Source organism: Trachypithecus francoisi, unplaced genomic scaffold (genome assembly GCF_009764315.1).
Source record: "Trachypithecus francoisi isolate TF-2019V2 unplaced genomic scaffold, Tfra_2.0 Lachesis_group13, whole genome shotgun sequence".
NCBI lineage: Eukaryota > Metazoa > Chordata > Mammalia > Primates > Cercopithecidae > Trachypithecus > Trachypithecus francoisi.
In genome coordinates, this window is record NW_022681458.1 from 13,578,410 (window position 1) to 13,597,437 (window position 19,028).

The 19,028-nt window shown below is 39.6% G+C and overlaps 1 protein-coding gene and 1 long non-coding RNA gene across 5 annotated transcripts in view; one reads left to right on the forward strand and one right to left on the reverse strand.

The window, feature by feature from the left end:
- LOC117094434 overlaps positions 1–19,028 on the forward strand; it is an 88,895-nt gene that overhangs the window by 30,740 nt on the left and 39,127 nt on the right. The window contains exon 2 of the long non-coding RNA XR_004441546.1: positions 12,848–12,933. This is a non-coding gene — a long non-coding RNA (uncharacterized LOC117094434). The remainder of the gene's footprint in view (positions 1–12,847; positions 12,934–19,028) is intronic.
- The window catches only part of COL4A3 (collagen type IV alpha 3 chain), a 148,579-nt gene that overhangs the window by 17,306 nt on the left and 112,245 nt on the right, over positions 1–19,028 (reverse strand). For all 4 annotated transcript variants that reach the window (XR_004441545.1, XM_033229989.1, XM_033229990.1 and 1 more), the window contains 15 exons: positions 18,536–18,628; positions 17,497–17,601; positions 14,816–14,913; positions 14,107–14,257; positions 13,640–13,753; positions 12,083–12,250; positions 10,743–10,832; positions 10,250–10,384; positions 6,199–6,297; positions 5,369–5,458; positions 4,570–4,709; positions 2,465–2,591; positions 1,201–1,281; positions 716–814; positions 462–509 (listed from right to left, as the gene is read on the reverse strand). Coding sequence is in view for 3 of the 4 variants with exons in the window: in XM_033229989.1 (XP_033085880.1) it covers positions 462–509; positions 716–814; positions 1,201–1,281; positions 2,465–2,591; positions 4,570–4,709; positions 5,369–5,458; positions 6,199–6,297; positions 10,250–10,384; positions 10,743–10,832; positions 12,083–12,250; positions 13,640–13,753; positions 14,107–14,257; positions 14,816–14,913; positions 17,497–17,601; positions 18,536–18,628 (1,638 nt within the window). In the remaining variant the exon portion in view is untranslated. The remainder of the gene's footprint in view (positions 1–461; positions 510–715; positions 815–1,200; positions 1,282–2,464; positions 2,592–4,569; positions 4,710–5,368; positions 5,459–6,198; positions 6,298–10,249; positions 10,385–10,742; positions 10,833–12,082; positions 12,251–13,639; positions 13,754–14,106; positions 14,258–14,815; positions 14,914–17,496; positions 17,602–18,535; positions 18,629–19,028) is intronic.

A 19,028-nucleotide genomic window follows, 5' to 3' on the forward strand; every position in this document is an offset into this window, starting at 1 on the left:
GCCTTTAATAAACAATAGCATGGACCGCAAGCTGGATCTGGGAGTTGGAATCAGATCTAAGAAGATATAGGTGGGAAAGGATTTGGATTACTCCTGTGCCTCAGAACAGCAGGGACAGATGCTCACTGAGAACCCATCAGTTCCACCTTCACCTTTTAGGAGGTGGTACCTTTAAACCATGCTAACAACAGCAAGACATATACAGAAGAATCCTTTTTACTTTTCAAGACTTTCTTAGTAGGAAATTCCAAAATTGAATCAGAGTTTCTCATTCATTCCATTTGTTGTGATGGTAATAAGTAAACATTTAAAATTGAAGACCAAGATGATAAATATCCTTCTATATTGCCATTGGAACATCTTTAATTTGCTAGGTTAAGCTTATTTATATTTCAAGCATGTTCAACTGCTTTCTCTCCTTGAAAATGTGTACATTAGGACAGGGAAGAAGTACTGCTTACCTTGAGCACCCGGGTTCCCTCTTGGGCCTGGAGGGGCCCTCGATAAACCTGAAAGATATAATCTTGGCATGTTAATATTTGGTCAATTTCATTATATTATATGTCTATGACAGAAGTTTAGTACACACCAAAAACATGTTAAAGATAATCAGTTCTATCGGAGAAAAATCTTTAGAGCAGCAAAGGATTACACTATTACTAATGATTCTATCCAAAATAAAACTAGTGGATCAAAGATAATGAGCAAGTTGTACCCGTTTCTCCCTTTTCTCCGGCTGGACCAGGAATTCCATCACGTCCTTGGTCACCTCTTACACCCATTGGTCCAGGAGACCCTGGGAATCCTGGAAGACCTGAAAAAAAAAAAAAAAAGCCTAAAACTATGATATACATAAAGACGATTTATTTCTTGCCAATGGCCTAATGGGAATACCAGGGAGATGTGTGGAATTGTGTTAAAGAGGCTGTTTTTCAGAACTGTAGCTATGTGAAGCTATGTTCCTAGGGAAAACCACGTACAGATTACTATTATCATGAGGATTATCAGTTTGGAATAGGTTGCCAAATATTTGAATTAAATAGATAGAAATATCTAACCTCATTTTTTTTGCATTTTTGTCTGGATACTGAGTAACTAGGAGCTGCCTTCTATAGAGTAGTAGGTTTACAGAAATCCAAACCTCAGGAGACAGTGTGCCTCCCACATGAAAAGGAAAGAGAGAAAGTACAAAAATGAAACCTGGAGGGCCTTTGATTCCTGGAGGGCCCGGGAAGCCTTTGATTCCTTTAAAACCCAAATCACCATGAGGACCTGGCTTTCCTAGAAATGAAGAGAGGGGAAGGAAGAAAAAAGATCACCAAAAGCTAAATGATGACAACAGTGACCGAAACGGTCTGTTTTTATAGTCAACCATGCTCAGGCTGGCCTTAAGGCAGCTCTCTTGTTGCAAGGTCACCCCATGGTTTTGTCCAGGCTGCTATTTTCCCAGAGAACCACATGCAGAGATATGGCAAATCACTTTCAAAGATGTGTGTACGCCAACCACAAGCACCACTCAATATGCAATTTTATTTTAATTGTGAGTTAAATGCAAATTTATTGAAACTTTCTGTATTTGAACAGGTAGTTTATTGTATTTAAGTAAGACCTGAATCTGCAACCTAATAGTTTCACAGTTGTTTTTAATAAAACAAAACCCTAAACCTGAATTGTAAGCTAATAAGCAAGAAAGCCAAAATTCAATCCAGAAATGGGTTCGCAAAAGAGTCACAGCACAGTGTTGTAGTTTGAATTCTGTTGTTCCCAGATTCATATGTTGAAGTCCTAACCTTCAGTACTTTGGAACGTGACTCTGTATTTGGGGATAGGGCTGGTAAAGAGGTAACTAAATTAAAATGAGGCCAGTAGGGTGGACCCTAATCCAATATCGTGTGGTGTCTTTATAAGAAAAGAAGATTAAGACACTTGGAAAACACAGGAAGAAGATAGCCATCTACAAGCCAAGAACAGGGGCCCTAGAAGAAACCAACGCTGCTGACAGCTTGATCACAGACTTGGAGCTGCTGGAACTGTGAGAAAATAAACGTCAGTAGTTTAAGCCACCTCATCACTTCTCAGCCTTCTGGCTGACATCAAGTGTAGTTTAAGCCACCTAGTCTGTGGTATTCACTATGGAAGACTGAAGAAACTAATACAAACATTACGATTGTACAGTGGCTAACATTTTGTATCCTTGGGCTGAATTTGTTGGGACAGTTCTTCAAAAGTGTTGTTTATAGGAACATATTTTTATATTTCAGTCCACCAAATGGGCTGATTAGTAAAATTGGGCTCTCTTAATGAATTCCCTGTTTCTTAGTGTGTTAGAATTTGAAGTTCAAAGTTGAATAAAAGCAACTGCAGCATAAAAGTATACATAGCTTTCTGTTTACCGCAGTGATTTCAGGAGGGCTATACTCTGAGTAATGCTTCCAGCTTTTAGAATTGTAAACCCAAACCTTACCTGGGAGGCCAGGACTTCCAGGACTTCCATGGGCTCCCTCAGGTCCAGCAGGCCCTGAATGTCCAGGTGGGCCAGGTTGCCCCATTTCTCCTTTCTTTCCCATTTCACCCGGCAGTCCTGGATCCCCCTTAAATGTAGTCAAATACCTTTAAAATTCTCATATAAGCAGGATATGTGGTTAGAATTCAGCGTAAACTTTATTCACTAATTCTTTCATTCATTCATCAATTCATATTTAGTATCTGCTATCTGCGAGCACTGTGATAGGTGCTGGGAATAAGATGGCCACATGGTTTATGGGGCCCAGTGCAAAATGAAAATGCAGCTTCTCTTAAAACTTAAAGCGAATTTCAAGACAGCAACAGCACAGCATCAGACCAAGTGTGGAGGCCCTTCTTAGCACAGGACCTCTGTGACTGCACTGGTAGCAAACCCAGGAAGCTGGCTTTTACCAGGATATAATGGTAACCTATATAGGTTTATGGCTTACACAGTCCCTGCCTTCATGGAGCTTCAGAGACCAGTAAGTAGATAGATATTAAATAATCATACAAATATATAATTGCAAATTGTGATGAGTAGCTGGGAGTAAGAAACAAATAGACTAAATAAAGATGTATCCTACAAATACTGTGCATGCAAATATGTCAATCACATGTTTTAAAAACCTTCCAATGATTTAATGTTCATTAAATCTTCACTTAAGTTTTAAGACCAACCAGAACATACAGATTTGGTAAAGATTTACAAAATTTCTATGGTAGCCAATTAAAATATACTACTCTGTTACTCTCATTTTGCTGACATGATAAAACCAGCTCATTTTGTGTTCAATGCACAGTTCTAAAAATTTATTCTGGTGGTTACCTGGTGAAAACTTTAAATCTAAATGAAACTATCAATTAACTGAGTGTGAAGTCAAATAGGATTTCTCATTGAGCAAATATCTCAGTGGAAGCAATCACAGGTTTTCTGAGGACTTAATCTAAATATAAAGAACAAAGACATTTGTCTGTGCTCCAAGTGAAAAAACAGTTGCTTTCTTGGGTCTGTGTAGTGTCTAAATTTTTTTCTTGTTTTAGCAATTACTACTGGAGACTATAGCTGGTGGAAATATTTAGGAAAGGTGATATTTTATTGTCTCCAAAAAGAGGGAGAAGGTTCCCTAAGTAATAATTTTTATATGTTGGAGTCATATACTGTTGAAAATCTAAAAATCTAAATCTGAAAAATAGACTCTCCCCTACAAAAACATTTTCAAACATGTCGCATTTAGCTTCAAGAGGTTGCTGGGCTTCTTGGGATCCCGTAGATTTTCCCACTGGTCCATGGAATCCCATGTTAGTAACCTCTGCTTATAGGAACTTCTATTAATCATTCTCTTGTGGTCTATGTCTGGCTTTTAATGTGAGAGCTGTACTCAGAAAATTGGGAAGAGAATAAACCTAAGAAAGCCACTGAGCCCTATTGAAACATTTGGTTGCTGCTTTGTATAACACTGTAGTAAAATAAGGGCTTTAACATCCAACCTCAATTTGACAGAGCACGAACACTGAAAACATTGAAACAAGATTGAGTATTTCCATTCCATTACACAGAAAAAGTTCTAAAACAAGAAAGATAAATGTATGTATCTTAGGATTTTGTTCACTTTCTAATGATGTTGTAAAGTTATTTTGTTTTGTATCTTTTGTTAGTCTTAGTAAGACAAGTGTTTTTTATTAGAAGGTTTGGAAATTTATTTTTCTAAGTCTGCATGAGATGAGTACAGCAGAAATGGGCCACTTTGTGTCACAAGAAAAAAATCCACTGTCCCATCTGATTTTATGGGCCTGTAATCACTGCCTTCTTCTGGCAGCACACCTAAATTGCAGGGACAGTGTGGAAATTCCTTGGTGACTGAAAGAGGCTTTCAGAAGTTGACAGCTCTGTGACAGACAAGCATCCTCAGTTGTGGAGACGGGATTTTAAAAATCCAAATAACTGTCTGAAAGTATAGTAATAGTTTCAATTTTCTCTGCCCACACTGAATCTGGGTACTTGTTGGTATTTTTCAAGGCACTCACTCCACCACCAAAATGTAAATATTTCAGTGGCCTATATACCGTTGGTCCCGGAGGTCCTGGCCTTGTACCTTCTGAATAACCTGGCTCTCCTTTATCTCCCTGGAGACCGTGAATACCTGGGAGGCCTGGTCTTCCTGCTCGACCTGGGAATCCCAAAGTTCCCCTTTTTCCTTTAGAACCTGAAATTAGGGGGAAAACATCGAGTAAAATAGATAAACATGAGGATCTTGAAGTTTTCTACTTTTCACTCTTGCATAAGTTTTCTCCCAAGAATGGCTTTTTCAGAATTGCAAATGCATCAGGTAGTTAACAATGGATGATTATTATATAACATCAATATTTATTTTGTTCTCACCCATATTCTAATTGCATACTGTGCATTTGTCTAATAGCAAATCTAGTTTTGTTGTTGTCGTTGGTTTTTATTGAGATGGAGTCTCACTCTGTCGCCCATGCTGGAGTACAGTGGCGTGACCTCAGCTCACTACAACCTCCACCTCTTGGGTTCAAGCGATTCTCCTGCCTCAGCCTCCCATGTAGCTGGGACTACAGGTGTGCACCACCACGCCCAGCTAATTTTTTTATATTTTTAGTAGAGATGGGGTTTCGCCATGTTGGCCAGGCTGCTCTCAAACTCCTGACCTCAGGTGATCTGCCTGTCTCAGCCTCCCACAGTGCTGGGATTACAGGCATGAGCCACTGCACTTGGCCCCGCAAATCTAGTTTTTCAATATAAGTTTTCTACCAAGTGGAAAACCAAAACAGTACACAACACAGAAAATCTGGAATCCTCACCCATCATGAGCTTGTGGGCTCGTAACAGGACCTTATGCATTACCTGGCATGCCCATGTTCCCCATGCTTCCTGGTATACCACGTAGTCCTGGTTCTCCAGGATTCCCAATGCTGCCCAAATCTCCTCTGGGGCCTTCAGAACAAATAAATAGTTATTGCCCTGAACAGTTTCTGGTCATAGTATGTGTTTAATAAATACTTGTTGCTTGCATGCATGAATGAATCCAGAATAGCCAGACCAGCTGGTTTAGGCATTGTCTAGCTGTCCTTTTCCTTCAAATAAGGAGGGAACTAGGGACCCAGAACATGTAAAACTAAAGAGAGTTAGATTCTTGTCAGCAGGCTTCGGTTTCAAACACTAAAATCATCCCAGGACCAACACCAGCAGGAAAAAGTGGGCTCCTGCAACCATATGGTAATATATTTCCAACTGCATCCTGAAGTGTTATTGCCATGTAATATATTTTGTTACTGAGGTGGTTATGGGAATGGTCGGATACTTTAATTATTTAAAAATTATTTTGTAAACTCAGTTACTTGCTTTAAAAAAGAAAGATGCAAACCTGAAAACTTCTAAGGCATTCTCTAATTTTCATCTCTGATATGTGATACGGTGATGAATTATAATTTATAATACATATCAGCAATTTCAGAATGAAATTTTGAGGACAAAATGGAACTATTTGTAGGTTAATATAAGTTAACTACACACCAACTATCAACACCTTCTTGTTAATTTAGTAGCAAATTTTGCTGGAACACTATCAGAACAGAACTGATATTTAAACCCAATAAGTCTAGAAACAACGTTTATTACTTTAGATGTAGAAAAGTGTAAAATGTGATATTTTTCTATTTGAGAATCAGCTGTACCTGGTGGTCCTGCTGGTCCAGGTAGTCCTTTGAGGCCTTTTAAACCTGGCATCCCTGGAACACCTCTGTTTCCTTTCTCACCTGGATTTCCTGCGAATCCTAAAGTTAGAAACCAGGTATTAACAAGAAAATTAGCCAGGTGTGGTGGCAGGTGCCTGTAATCCCAGTTACATGGGAGGCTGAGGCAGGAGAATCACTTCAACCTAGGAGATGGAGTTTGCAGTGAGCCGAGATTGTGTCATCACACTCCAGCTGGGGTGATAGAGCAAGACTCCGTCTCAAAATAAATAAATAAATAGTCACTGGATCTATTACCTACAGAGTAAATTGCAAACTCCTTCGACAGCATGAAGCATTCTACAATCTGTCTATGGCCTGCCTTTCTGCTTTTTCTCAAGCAGATTCACTTCCCTTGGCTCTTTCCCTGCATATGTACTTATTCATTCACATATGGATGGAGCATCTAATTAATAAATAGGTCTTGTGCTGAGCACCGGAGAGATAAATCATCATGTTCTCTTCCCCCAAATTTTTAGTGTTTAACTGGGGAGACAGCCAAGTAAACAAATAATTATCATCCAGGCAGATAAACTCTGTACTAGAGTTGGGCACAATATGCTACAGGGAAGAATTTCTGGAAGAGGTAGTATTTTTTAGCTCAGTCTTGAAGGCCAAATGAAAACTAATTGGGTGAAGAAGGTCTGGAGTGAGACAGGATTCCCAGACAGTAAAATAGCATGTAGAAAGGAGTGATGAGTATCAGGGAGTTAGATTGTTTTGTTTTACAACCTTCGTTTTTTCCTTTTATGTTGTTGATTGCAATCTGAAAAGATATATACTGTTTAGTCTGTTTGTTTACTTCAGTTTTTTAGGGGTTGGCAAAATACAGCTTTCAGGCTGAATCTGGCTTGGTTTTGTATGGCTTGCGAGTTAAGACGGGTTTTACTTTTTTTTTTTTTTTTTTTTTTTTGAGATGGAGTCTCGCTTTGTCGCCAGGCTGGAGTGCAGTGGCATAATCTCGGCTCACTGCAACCTCTGCCTCCTGGGTTCAAGTGATTCTCCTACCTCAGCCTCCTGAATAGTTGGGATTACAGGTGTGTGCCACCATGCCTGGCTAATTTTTGTATTTTTATTAGAGTCGGGGTTTCACTATGTTGGCCAGGATGGTCTCAATCTCTTGCCCTCATGATCCACCCGCCTCAGCCTCCCAAAGTGCTGGGATTTACATGAGCCACCATGCCCGGTGGTTTTTACATTTTTAAAAGGTTGTTAAAAACAAAAGCAAAGACAAATATGCAACAGGGACCATATGTGATCCACAAAGCCTAAGATACTTACTCCCTAGCCTAAATGGAAAATGTTTATGGACCCATTATGTCTCTTCCCCCTACTAAACTGTAACTTTCATCATGACTAGGGAACTAAAGTCTGCTTTGTTCACCTCTGTATAATCAAGACATAGCAAAATGCCTAGTCCATAGGCATTATTAAGTAAAAAGTAATTATTGAGTACATAAATGTCACGTGGCTGGAGAGACAGGCCAAGTGCAAGTGGTGAATAAACTTGTATGTCAGTCTAAGAAGTTTCAATTCTCAGAGCACAGGGAGCCTTGGAAAGATTTTCAGCCAAGAATTTTATTTGTTCATCTGAATTTTGTTTGACATTTAAATCCTCTTTCACGGAGGTTTCACTGACTATCCTAGTTGCTGTATTTTCTGCTTCCCTCTACTCCTATGGAGCTCTGGCAGCACAGTGAGGAGGCCAAGTATGAGGCCCATCTCTGCCATTTCTTATCAGAGTGACATTGGGCAAGTAACTTCACCTCCCTATTTCCCCATATGTAAAATGGGATGATTGCAATAGCAGTACCTACTTCTAGAGTTATGTATTTATTTATTTTTTGAGACAGAGTCTTACTCTGTTGCCAAGACTGGAGTGCAGTGGCACAATCTCAGCTCATTGCAATCTTCACCTCCCAGGTTCAAGCGATACTCTTGCCTCAGCCTCCTGAGTAGCTGGGATTACAGGCGCTTGCCACCACACCCAGCTTATTTTTGTATTTTTAGCAGAGACGGGGTTTTGCCAGGTTGGCCAGGCTGGTCTTGAACGCCTGACCTCAGGTGATCCACCCGCCTTGGCCTCCCAAAATACTGGGATTAGAGCTGTGAGCCACCGTGCCCAGCCTACTCGTAGGGTTATTGTGAGGATTAAATGAGTCAATAGTTGTAAAACTTGGAACAGTACTTGCACATGGTAAATGTTCCTTAGGTCGTTGTTAAATAATATAGTATACTAATTTGCCCCTTGCGTTCTTTATTATCTTTTTCTACATATGCCTAAGCCTCTCACGCACACTCCTTGTGGAGAGGATAGTGACTTGTTATTTTGCTTCTCTATATATTCAATATCTCTTCCACATGTGAAGTGAATAGCTTTAAGTCAGAAATTCAGATTTAGGAAAAAAAATGGATCGTATTGAAATTAGGGAGGCCTAGATACAGGTTCTTTTTTGTTGTTGTTGTTATTCTTCAATCTGTGTCCCTTGGTTATGCATTTGAAAAGCCTGAAGAAAACATACAGAACAGCCCGGATGCATACTCTACTTTGGGTGAGTAAAAGAGTTTTGTTGGAAGCATAGAAATAGCCCCATAGCATGTGTCCTTCTGTACTTCACAAAAGGAATTCTTCAATTGCAAATTAGTACTCACAGCACATTTATACTGTGAGAGCCAAATTTCTGCTTATGTAGGCAGAGATATGCTATTCATACTTTTTCCAGAATGCTTCTAACACTACTTAAATAATCTAAAATAGTCTAGTGAAGTGGTGTCTATGCAGACAGTTTATGAGGACTGGAGATTGGTGCCAGTATTTTTTTTTTTTTTTTCATATCTTGGCTTAGACTAGTCCTAACAGAGTTTTATGAAAGTCACATTACTTTCTTTTTCATTGCTAAAAATGAAATGCAATATTCTTTTTGTACCAGAACTAAACTGTCTCTTCGACACCAGGTTAGATGGGGACTACCCAGAAGGCCTTTACTTCCTAACTTGCCAGTCAGCCTTTATATTGTGGTCTATAGCACCCTGTGCAGAATTTTTTTTGTTTTTTTTTTTTTTTAGGTTTGACAGTACATGTGAAGGTTTGTTACATCCTTATGTGCCACACATATAAATATTTGTTGAATACAGTCTCATTTCTCAAAAGTCATTTCAAATGTCTCAAAATTTAACATGGTTTTGCAACTGCAAACATATTTTTCTTTTATTGTGCTCTTGCTATGACACTTTTTTCTTTTATTCCTTTCCTGCTATGAGAATCTGATCTGCAAATGTAGTATTTTGCCCCACAGTTCTCTGTTTTTCTAAAGTTGCTTGGGATTACATTTGGTCAAGAAGACCATAAGGGAAGGCTTCTGAAAGTTTAGTTTTATACTGGCTGTATTGATCATATCACAAAAACTACCAAAAAGCACCCAAATAACTTGAAATTATGTGAATGTATTTGAATTTTAGCTTAAGAACCACATCTAACAACAGTCTTTCAAAGGGTTACATTTTCATTGGAGCATTTCTTTTTAATAATTATTCTCCAAAGGATTTTGAACAGGAGAAGAAGTTTTTAGATGGAATCAGAAAATATTCTCCTGGTAGTCTTCAGAATAAAGTTGAATTTGAGAAGGAGATTTCAACATCAGCCTGAAAAGTTTTATAATGTGGAATTTTTTTAAGGGTGTAATTTTCCCCATACTTGGCAAAGAGGGAGTTTTGAGGCTTATAATTTAAAAACTGACTGCTGATGATTTAAATATAGCAAATCAAAATGCAGAATTAACCTAGAAATAAAAATGTTATGCATCGAGGAGGCAACATGTCGTGGAAGGTGACTCAGTTCTAGTGCCTGCTCAGCCACCAACCGGCTGTGTGACGGGCAGGTAACTAAACACTGGTCCTCACTGTCCTTATTTGTCAATTAAAGGGATTTGCCTGGATAATTTATTAGCCCAAGAATCAGCTCTGATGTCCTGATTCCAAACAAGCAATTCTTTACCTTTGAGACCTGGTTCTCCTTTGTCCCCTATTACGTGGGATATCTGAGAAGGCCCGGGGTTTCCTTTATCTCCTTGTTCCCCCTTGGCTCCTGGGGTTCCTCTCTGGCCCTTTACTCCTGGAATTCCAAGGCTCCCTAACAGACAGGAGTAACAACATCAGGTCCTTAATTCTTCAAGTAGTTCATAGGGATTAAAAAGTTGGCAGTGCTTACGATAAAACAGAATAAATCAAACAAAAAAGGCTAACAATGCTGAGAACTTGATAAATAGTTTCCCCATGCAGGCAGCCTCATAAGGGTAGTGGTATAAGCCTGCAGGGAGAAAACAGGATTCCATTCAAATGGAAAAAAGGAACACAGAAAACAGCAAAATCAAATACTGCTGCTCTCTCAAAACTATTTTTCCCTCCAAAGAAACATAACTTTTTTTGCTGCAAAATAAATGAACATTGTTTATGCTCCCTGCTATTTAGAAAGACATTCCATCACTTACCCCTCTGCCCTGGCATGCCTGGGTTCCCAGGGGGCCCCGGAGGGCCAGTGGCTCCAGGAAAACCCATCATCCCAACCACTCCATCTTCACCTATGGAAACAAATTAGCACAAAGCAGCACAGGTTGTACAGAGTGAGAAAAGCAAAATATTCCATATACTAAAATAAATTATACTTAGAAGTAGAGATTGGGAGTTGAAAAAAATCGCCTCTGTACATAGTAAAATTACTGTATTAGTCTAGGAGATGGATCAGTAAGTGGTCTTTTAAACTCATCTGTGTAGAAGTGATTGGTAGCAAATCATATGCATGGATGAGGATAGAATATATGGAAGTTTTGGAGCATTCCATCCTCCCAGCCCCTGACCAGTCACTTTCTATTATATCCCTTCACTTTATTTTCTCCATAACACTTGTCTCAAATTGAACTTAGATTTTAAATATTTCTATTATTGCTCCTCTACTGTGAGAAAGGGAGACTTGTCTACCGACTCATGTGTCTCTAGGGCCTAGAAGAATGCTGGCATGTGATAGTAGCCCAACAAGATGAATGAAAAGATAATGTGTCGATTAAGTTATTTTAGCCTCTTTTCCGGAGGGGAAATCAGTGAGGTCCTTATGCCATGAGGGAACAGAATATTCTCCCCAAACATATAAACAATAAACATAGCCATGAAATTAAAACAACTATACAGAAATATGATTAACAACTCTATGGCAACAAATCAGATAACTTAGACAAAATGGGCAAGTTTCTAGAGAAACAGAATACCAAAACTGATTCCAGAAGAAATAGAAAACCTGAATATACCTATAAGAAATGAAGAGATTGAATTAGTCATTTAGAGACTTCCCACAAAGAAATGCCCAGACCCAGATAACTTCACTGGTGAATTCTACCAAATGTTTATAGAGCATCAATTCTTCACAAACTGTTCCAGAAAATACAAGAGGAGGAAACACTTCCCAGCTTGTTCTATCAGACCAGCATTACTCTGACACCAAAACCGAAGGTATCACAAGAACACTACAGACCAATATCCCTTCTCAATATAAATGCAAACATTCTCAACAAAATACTAGCAAACATATTATAGTAGTCGTATATAAAAAGGATTACACAGCAAAAATAGCCACATTCTGGGTAATTGTGAAATGTGTTCATCTAGCCACCACCGTTTCCCTGCAACATGGCTCCTGGTTTCTTACAAATAATTTAGAAGGAAAACCTTATATTAAGTAGAATCGTAGCATCAAAAGCATATGCCTATGTACAGTTGACAGAGCCACCTTAAGAGGAAGAGGAAATAAGAAGAAAAATAGAAACACAGAAAAGGATACCTGGTGGCCCTAAAATTCCTGGATTTCCTGGATATCCTTTTTGACCTGGTGGTCCCATCTCGCCTTGATGACCTGACATTCCTGGTGATCCAGTTTCTCCAGGAAATCCTGATCTATCCAAGCCTGGAATTCCTGGGTCTCCCTTTGGCCCCATTTTACCTCTTCTGCCTGTGTATGAATAAATGAATTAATTAATTAATTAACCCACAAATGCTTTCCCCTCCTAACTTCAGAAATATATATATATATATTCTTAAGATGGAGTCTCCCTCTGTCTTCCAGACTGGATTGCAGTGGTGCGATCTCGGCTCACTGCAACCTCCGCCTCCCTGGTTCAAGTGATTCCCCTGCCTCAGCCTCCCAAGTAGCTGGGACTACAGGCATGCGCCATAATGCGTGGCTAATTTTTGTCTTTTTAGTAGAGATGGGGTTTTGCCACGCAGGCCAGGCTGGTCTCGAACTCCTGACCTCAAGTGATCTGCCCACCTCGGCCTCCCAAAGTGCTGGGATTACAGGCATGAGCCACAGAGCCCGGCCACTTCAGAAATATTTTATGGCTATAAATATTTAGCTTTGTGATTTGGGGTAACTGTACACTTAGGCCTGCACGTGTCTGTGTGTGTGTGTGTGTGTGTGTGCGCGCGTGCGCGTGTATGTATTTAATGTCCCCTCTGTAAAATTTCTGAGCTCCCTTCTGGTTCTAACATTCTCTGCTCCAATGACTCATGCAGTAATACAAGTGTAGTCTTTATATCTATTTTCTAGTCCTGCAGACACATTCTGGGACTGCACCTTATGAGTGCCGCTCACTCTGTGTCCTGCAGAAGACATACAGAGCCGTTCACTTAGAGGTAAGTCACTGGATGCCTCTGGAAACAATAATAATGCCACTGTAACAGTTAAGATCTTGGTCAAAAATTTATTTGTGAACATATAAGCAATACGATAGACCACAGACATTAACTGATTCCTAGGTAAAATTTTCCAGGAACAGTTCATCAGATCTGATTGAGAGGATCCAAAAACATAAAGTAAGTTTTCCATCATCTGGAACATGTAGCCTGCATCATTTAGATTTATTTTCATGTTTCTTCTTCTATATTGTGTGTATAACAATCAACTACATATTTTAGTTTATAAGTTTTTAAACTGGTATCATTGCATACATTTACCACATTTTAATAATAAGGATAAATTTACCACTTTAATATACTTATGAAAGTATTAAAGGTAAAATGTTTTCTGAGAATTTACATGTATCTAAATACATGTAAACACACACCAATCTCTCTCTGTCTTCAGCATTCATGTTTTTCTTGCATAAAATACACAAAGCAACTCACTAAATTATTAACTTCAGGTTTCTTCCTTTATAGGTGGTACACACTACTGTGTGCAACAAACCCTGACAGCAAGGTTTACACTTCTGAAGTATTTCTCATTGAACAGTGGTCAGGACTTGTTGCTGGACAGTTCCCACGTTAAGCAGCAAAGCACAGAGCAGGAGTCTCATGTCTCCTACCCATCTGGTGGCCAGTTTTGAGGCCCTCCTCCTACCTTGTTGCCCTTTCAATCCATTTAAGCCTGGAAGTCCTTGGGCTCCCCTAGGACCCTCTATGCACCTTCCTGGGGGTCCTTGTTCTCCAGGTGGTCCAGGCTGCCCTGGATCTCCTGCAAAAGAAAGCACACGTATATACCCAGATGCTAGAACTTAAGGTCTTGGTATTGCTATAGCAATCATTCTTCTGTTAACTTTTTTTCCACCTAAATCAGACCTATATTTACTACCATTAATATACCTTTTGTAGAGGGCACTCATTTAAAAAGAAGGAAGGAAGAAGGAAAGAAGGAAGAAAGGTAGGGCAGGAACATTGGATGGGAAAATAATTAGGCTCCACAGATTCTATTTCTCGAACTAGAAATTTTATTTGAGAATTCTTCATTTCTAGAACACCTACACATTCAGTTTGCTGCCTTTTAGCAGAGCTCACAGTGGAGAAAAGTAATGACACTTGCTATTGTACCTCGTGGTCCATCAAGCCCTTCATTTCCTGGAGTTCCAGGGAGACCCGGAAGTCCAGGGAGTCCAATTTCTCCATGTTCCCCAGAATTGCCTCTTTCTCCTGGAAAACCTGGTGTTCCTGGTCCTCCAGGCATGGCTACTGCTGGTTCTCCCTATAGCACAGAAATTATGTTATTACTATATAGTCCTTCCAAATCCTCGCTGATACTGACTAGTCTCTGTTACGGAGGCTGTAAGTCCCTGTTGCACAGCAACCACCATGCCATCAACTTTCCTTTTTGAGCTCTAGTTGCTGACTTTTCTATAAGATTATATTTAATAACACTTCAGGATATGTAGCCTCCACTTTTTCAGAAGACTGTGGGATTGTCTGTAAAGAGAAAAATCTAGATGTTTTTACTTTTGATAGTTTTTCTCGTAACTAACCACATTTCTTTCTAGTGTTGTTCCATTTTAAATACTCCGAGTGTTTATGAAATGATTAAAGATGCTGTCAGGATGAAATCTGCATTCTGACACCTTATGTTTTCCTTTCTAAAATGGAAGATGATCCAGAGAAACGTTTAAATAATTTAACATCTTCATCATCTACAAATATATTGATAATTTCTACATCTAGAGTGTTCTGCCAGGTAGGTGCATACAAACTGGCCAATTAATGGTCACCCGCCCTCTCTTCTGTGACAGTTTGAGTTTGAATTTTTGCATACCTTGGCTCCTGGGACGCCTGGCTTTCCAGGTAACCCAGGCTCTCCTATTTTTCCAGGACAACCCAGTGATCCCTTTGTACCCGGAAAACCTTGGTCTCCTACAGAGAAAAAACAGTAAACATTGTTGTAGGATTAGTCTTATTGAAAGATTCTGAACAGTAACTCTCTTATCTCTCAACCAGCCAGAGATGCTTTTATAAAAGTTTAAGTGATAATAAAACCAACTGATAAATTAGCAATTTTTTAAAAGTTCCAAATCAAATTACATTGGTTCCCGTTTTAAAAATTAACTTTCTCTATTTGGTTGTTTAGTATGGCTATGATTTTGATTCAGCAATTCTTCAAACCACTGATGCTGGTTGACCATTTGACTTTGTTTTTGAAGTATTTTTTACATACAGTGTACAGGTAAGTGGATTTTTATATGCAGATATATTCATGTAAGCATGACCTAGATTAAGATACAGAGCTTTTGGCCGGGCACGATGGCTCACACCTGTAATCCCAGAACTTTGGGAGGCCAAGGTGGGTGGATCACCTGAGGTCGGGAGTTTGAGACCAGCCTGACCAACATGGAGAAACCCCGTCTCTACTAAAAATACACACACACACACCACACACACACACACACAAAATAGCCAGGCATGGTGACGCATGCCTGTAATCCCAGCTACTCAGGAGGGTGAGGCAGGAGAATTGCTTGAACCCAGGAGGCGGAGGTTGCAGTGAGCCGAGATAGTGCCAGTCACACTCCAGCCTGGGCAACAAAAGCGAAACTCCATCTCAAAAAAAAAAAAAAAGATATAGAGCTTTTTCAGCTCCCCAGGTAGCCTTTCCCAACAGGGTTGCTTAAGAGAAGTAAGTCCTAATACCCTATAGCATCCATTGCACGTAAGGGATTAACTTCTTATGCCTTTATAGTAGGCGAACTGAGAAAGGGATCAACACATTTTCTGTGTTCTCTGGTTCAGAAGAGGAAGCCACGGTGAAGCAAGGCTACATTCAGAGTGTTCCTTCATACCCTCATTTGACCAATATTTAATTTGCAGTTAGTTCATGGGATTCGTTAGATTCAATTGTGAAACTGTAAATCTCCACTTTCTTTTTTTTTTTTTTTTTTTTGAGACGGAGTCTCGTCTGTCGCCCAGGCTGGAGTGCAGTGGCGCAATCTCCGCTCACTGCAAGCTCCGCCTCCCGGGTTCACGCCATTCTCCTGCCTCAGCCTCCTGTGGAGCTGGGACTACAGGCGTCCGCCACCCGCCCGGCTAATTTTTTGTATTTTTAGTAGAGACGGGGTTTCACCGTGTTAGCCAGGATGGTCTCGATCTCCTGACCTCGTGATCCGCCCGTCTCGGCCTCCCAAAGTGCTGGGATTACAGGCGTGAGCCACCGCGCCCGGCGTAAAATCTCCACTTTCAAGGAGCTCTTGGGTTAGTTCTGTTTCCCATAGTCAACAGTCTTCTTCCAGAGAGTCAATACCTAGAGTTACAAAGTAGGGATGTAATTTATTAATGCAGGGTCCAAGAAGAATGAAGTACAGATGTGAGCCAGGCTCCCTTACTTCACAGATCATTAGGAAGAAAACCAAGAAATTGGACTCAAAGCCATTCTTGAGACTCCATGAGAAATGTGATTATGTTTTCCATTTCAAATACTCATAAATCGAAATCAATATTCTCATATTTGGGCAAAATTAATGTATAATAAACACTGATGACATACTAATCCAGGAGCTGAAACACCAAAACATGGATGCTATTTTTGACAAACATTTTAAATAATATTGTAACAAACATGAAATTGTCATAAAACTTGCAGTTCTGTGTGAGAATCCAGGGACTCAGGTTATTCATATGTCATCCTGGACAGGACTTTCATGTACTTGTCAGTGGGCAGGTTTATGTCATTGTGTGAGTTCTCAGCATCTAGATTTTTTTTGGAGTGTTTCCTCTTTAAGGGGAAACAGCATTGTTTTTCCTAAAGGAAAATAAATTCTGTAATTTATTTTGGAGTGTATGGGGAAATCAGCTATTTTGTGATTTAATAGTTCCTTTCTTATTAAAAAAAAAAAGAAATGTATACATGTAAAAGATGCAGGCATTGATAGAGAAGTATCAAAAATGTTTTTGAAATCCAACAAATCAAGGTTCACTATTACCATTTTGGTGAATTTCCTTCTAGTTGTTTTCTATGTGTTTTAAAAAATACAACTGAAATGAAATTGCATAAATCAATGTAAATTCTGCCTTTTCACCTAACGTATTATTATAAGATTTTTTTCCATTTATGGCTCTTAGAAAACATTTTTTTTTTTTTTGAGGCAAATCTTGCACCTCAGCCTCCTGAGTAGCTGAGATTACAAGCACGTGGCACCACACCAGGCTAATGTTTGTATTTGTAATAGAGTCTGGGTTTCACCATGTTGGTCAGGCTGGTCTCGAACTCCTGACCTCAAGTGATCTGCCCACCTCAGTCTCCCAAGGTGTGGGATTACAGGCGTGAGCCATTGTGTCTGGCCAGAAAACATTTTAAAGAGTATTATGGATATTTCCTATTTTACTCATTTTTATATCTTATATCCTCTATATCTTTATATTGTATTTTACTCATTTTACTTATACATATATACCTCTTCTAAATATCCACAACGAACTTTATGTTTGAAAAAATTTTAAATTTACCCTTAGGTCCAGGACGCCCAGGAAATCCAATTCCCGGAATTCCTGGTTCACCGTCAGGTCCTGGAAGACCAGGATCTCCACATTTCCCCATAGATCCAGGCATACCTTAAAAACAAATATACATATGCATCTCCACATCAGCAACTTTCCTTAATCTTGTTATAAAAGAAAATGTCTAAGTTCTTTGTGTCATCCTATCCCTTTTGCACATTACGTTTTTTTTTTTTTGAGATGGAGTCTCGCTCTGTCGCCCAGGCTGGAGTGCGGTGGCATGATCTTGGCTCACTGCAAGTTCCGCCTCCTGGGTTCACGCCATTCTTCTGCCTCAGCCTCCCGAGTAGCTGGGACTACAGGTGCTCACCACCATGCCCAGCTAATTTTTTTTGTATTTTTAGTAGAGATGGGGTTTTACCAGGTTAGCCAGGATAGTCTCGATCTCCTGACCTCATGATCTGCCTGCCTCGGCCTCCCAAAGTGCTGGGATTATAGGCGGGAGCCACCACGCCCAGCCAAGAAAAATGTTTTAACACAACCCCAATCATATGCTCCCCTTCCCTCTCCCTATCCAATGGACTAATCTTTAGGAATTGCAAAGAATTTTGTCAATGTAATTTAATTCCTAATGGGAAATATTCTAGATGTCTTGAACTATGTAAGTCTCCCTCCATGCATGCAAAACTCAATTTTACATCACGTTGGCAAAGAAATTCAGTTTTCAAATGAAGATGCTATGGAAAATATCCTAACAAGTTACCAGTGGGCAAACATCACTTGCTGCTCTAAAATCCCTCTTAAGTAGTTACATCGGTTCTCCTCTGGAACCTTTATATTAGAAGCACCAGTTAGTTAGAATAATTTGGATAACCTCAGAGAACTACAGCAAGTCCCCAGCCTGCTTGCTTATCAGATAAGACACTGCCCTGTGCTCTCTTTTGGAGCCAATGAATACATTTTTTTCCTTATAATGGGGACAGTATTTTTCCAAGAGAGTCAGGGTGTTGTCTGATGCCATGCACCAGATTTGGCAGAGGGTACTTACCAGGTGGACCTTGGGGGCCAGGATGGCCAGGGGGCCCTGGAGGTCCTGGTGGGCCTGGAACTGGTGTTGAAACACTGAGTTCTCCCCTAGGACCTTAAGGAAAGTTGTGGTCATAAGATTGGGGTATATACTGAAGCTTGTCTTAGATGATAGGGGAAAATACGATTATAAAGGGTTTATAAACATATCCCAAAGAAAATAAAAAATAACGTCTGTTTTCACAGGCTTCAAAACTAGCTTAAGGACGACCAGCCCATAGAAACTTTCGTATTGAATCAACAAATATTTATAAGTTTAGACAATTGTCTAATTGTTTTAACCCGTTTCCTGTTTACTCTGAGATAACTCACAGATGACAGTCCTAACTTGACCCCCTTATATTAGGATTAGAGACAAGTTCTGTTTAGAAATAACTCCAAGAACAGTTGTTGTATTTTATTTCACATTGAAAATCAGATTTGCTTCAGCCTCAAAGAACGTGTTTATGTAAAAT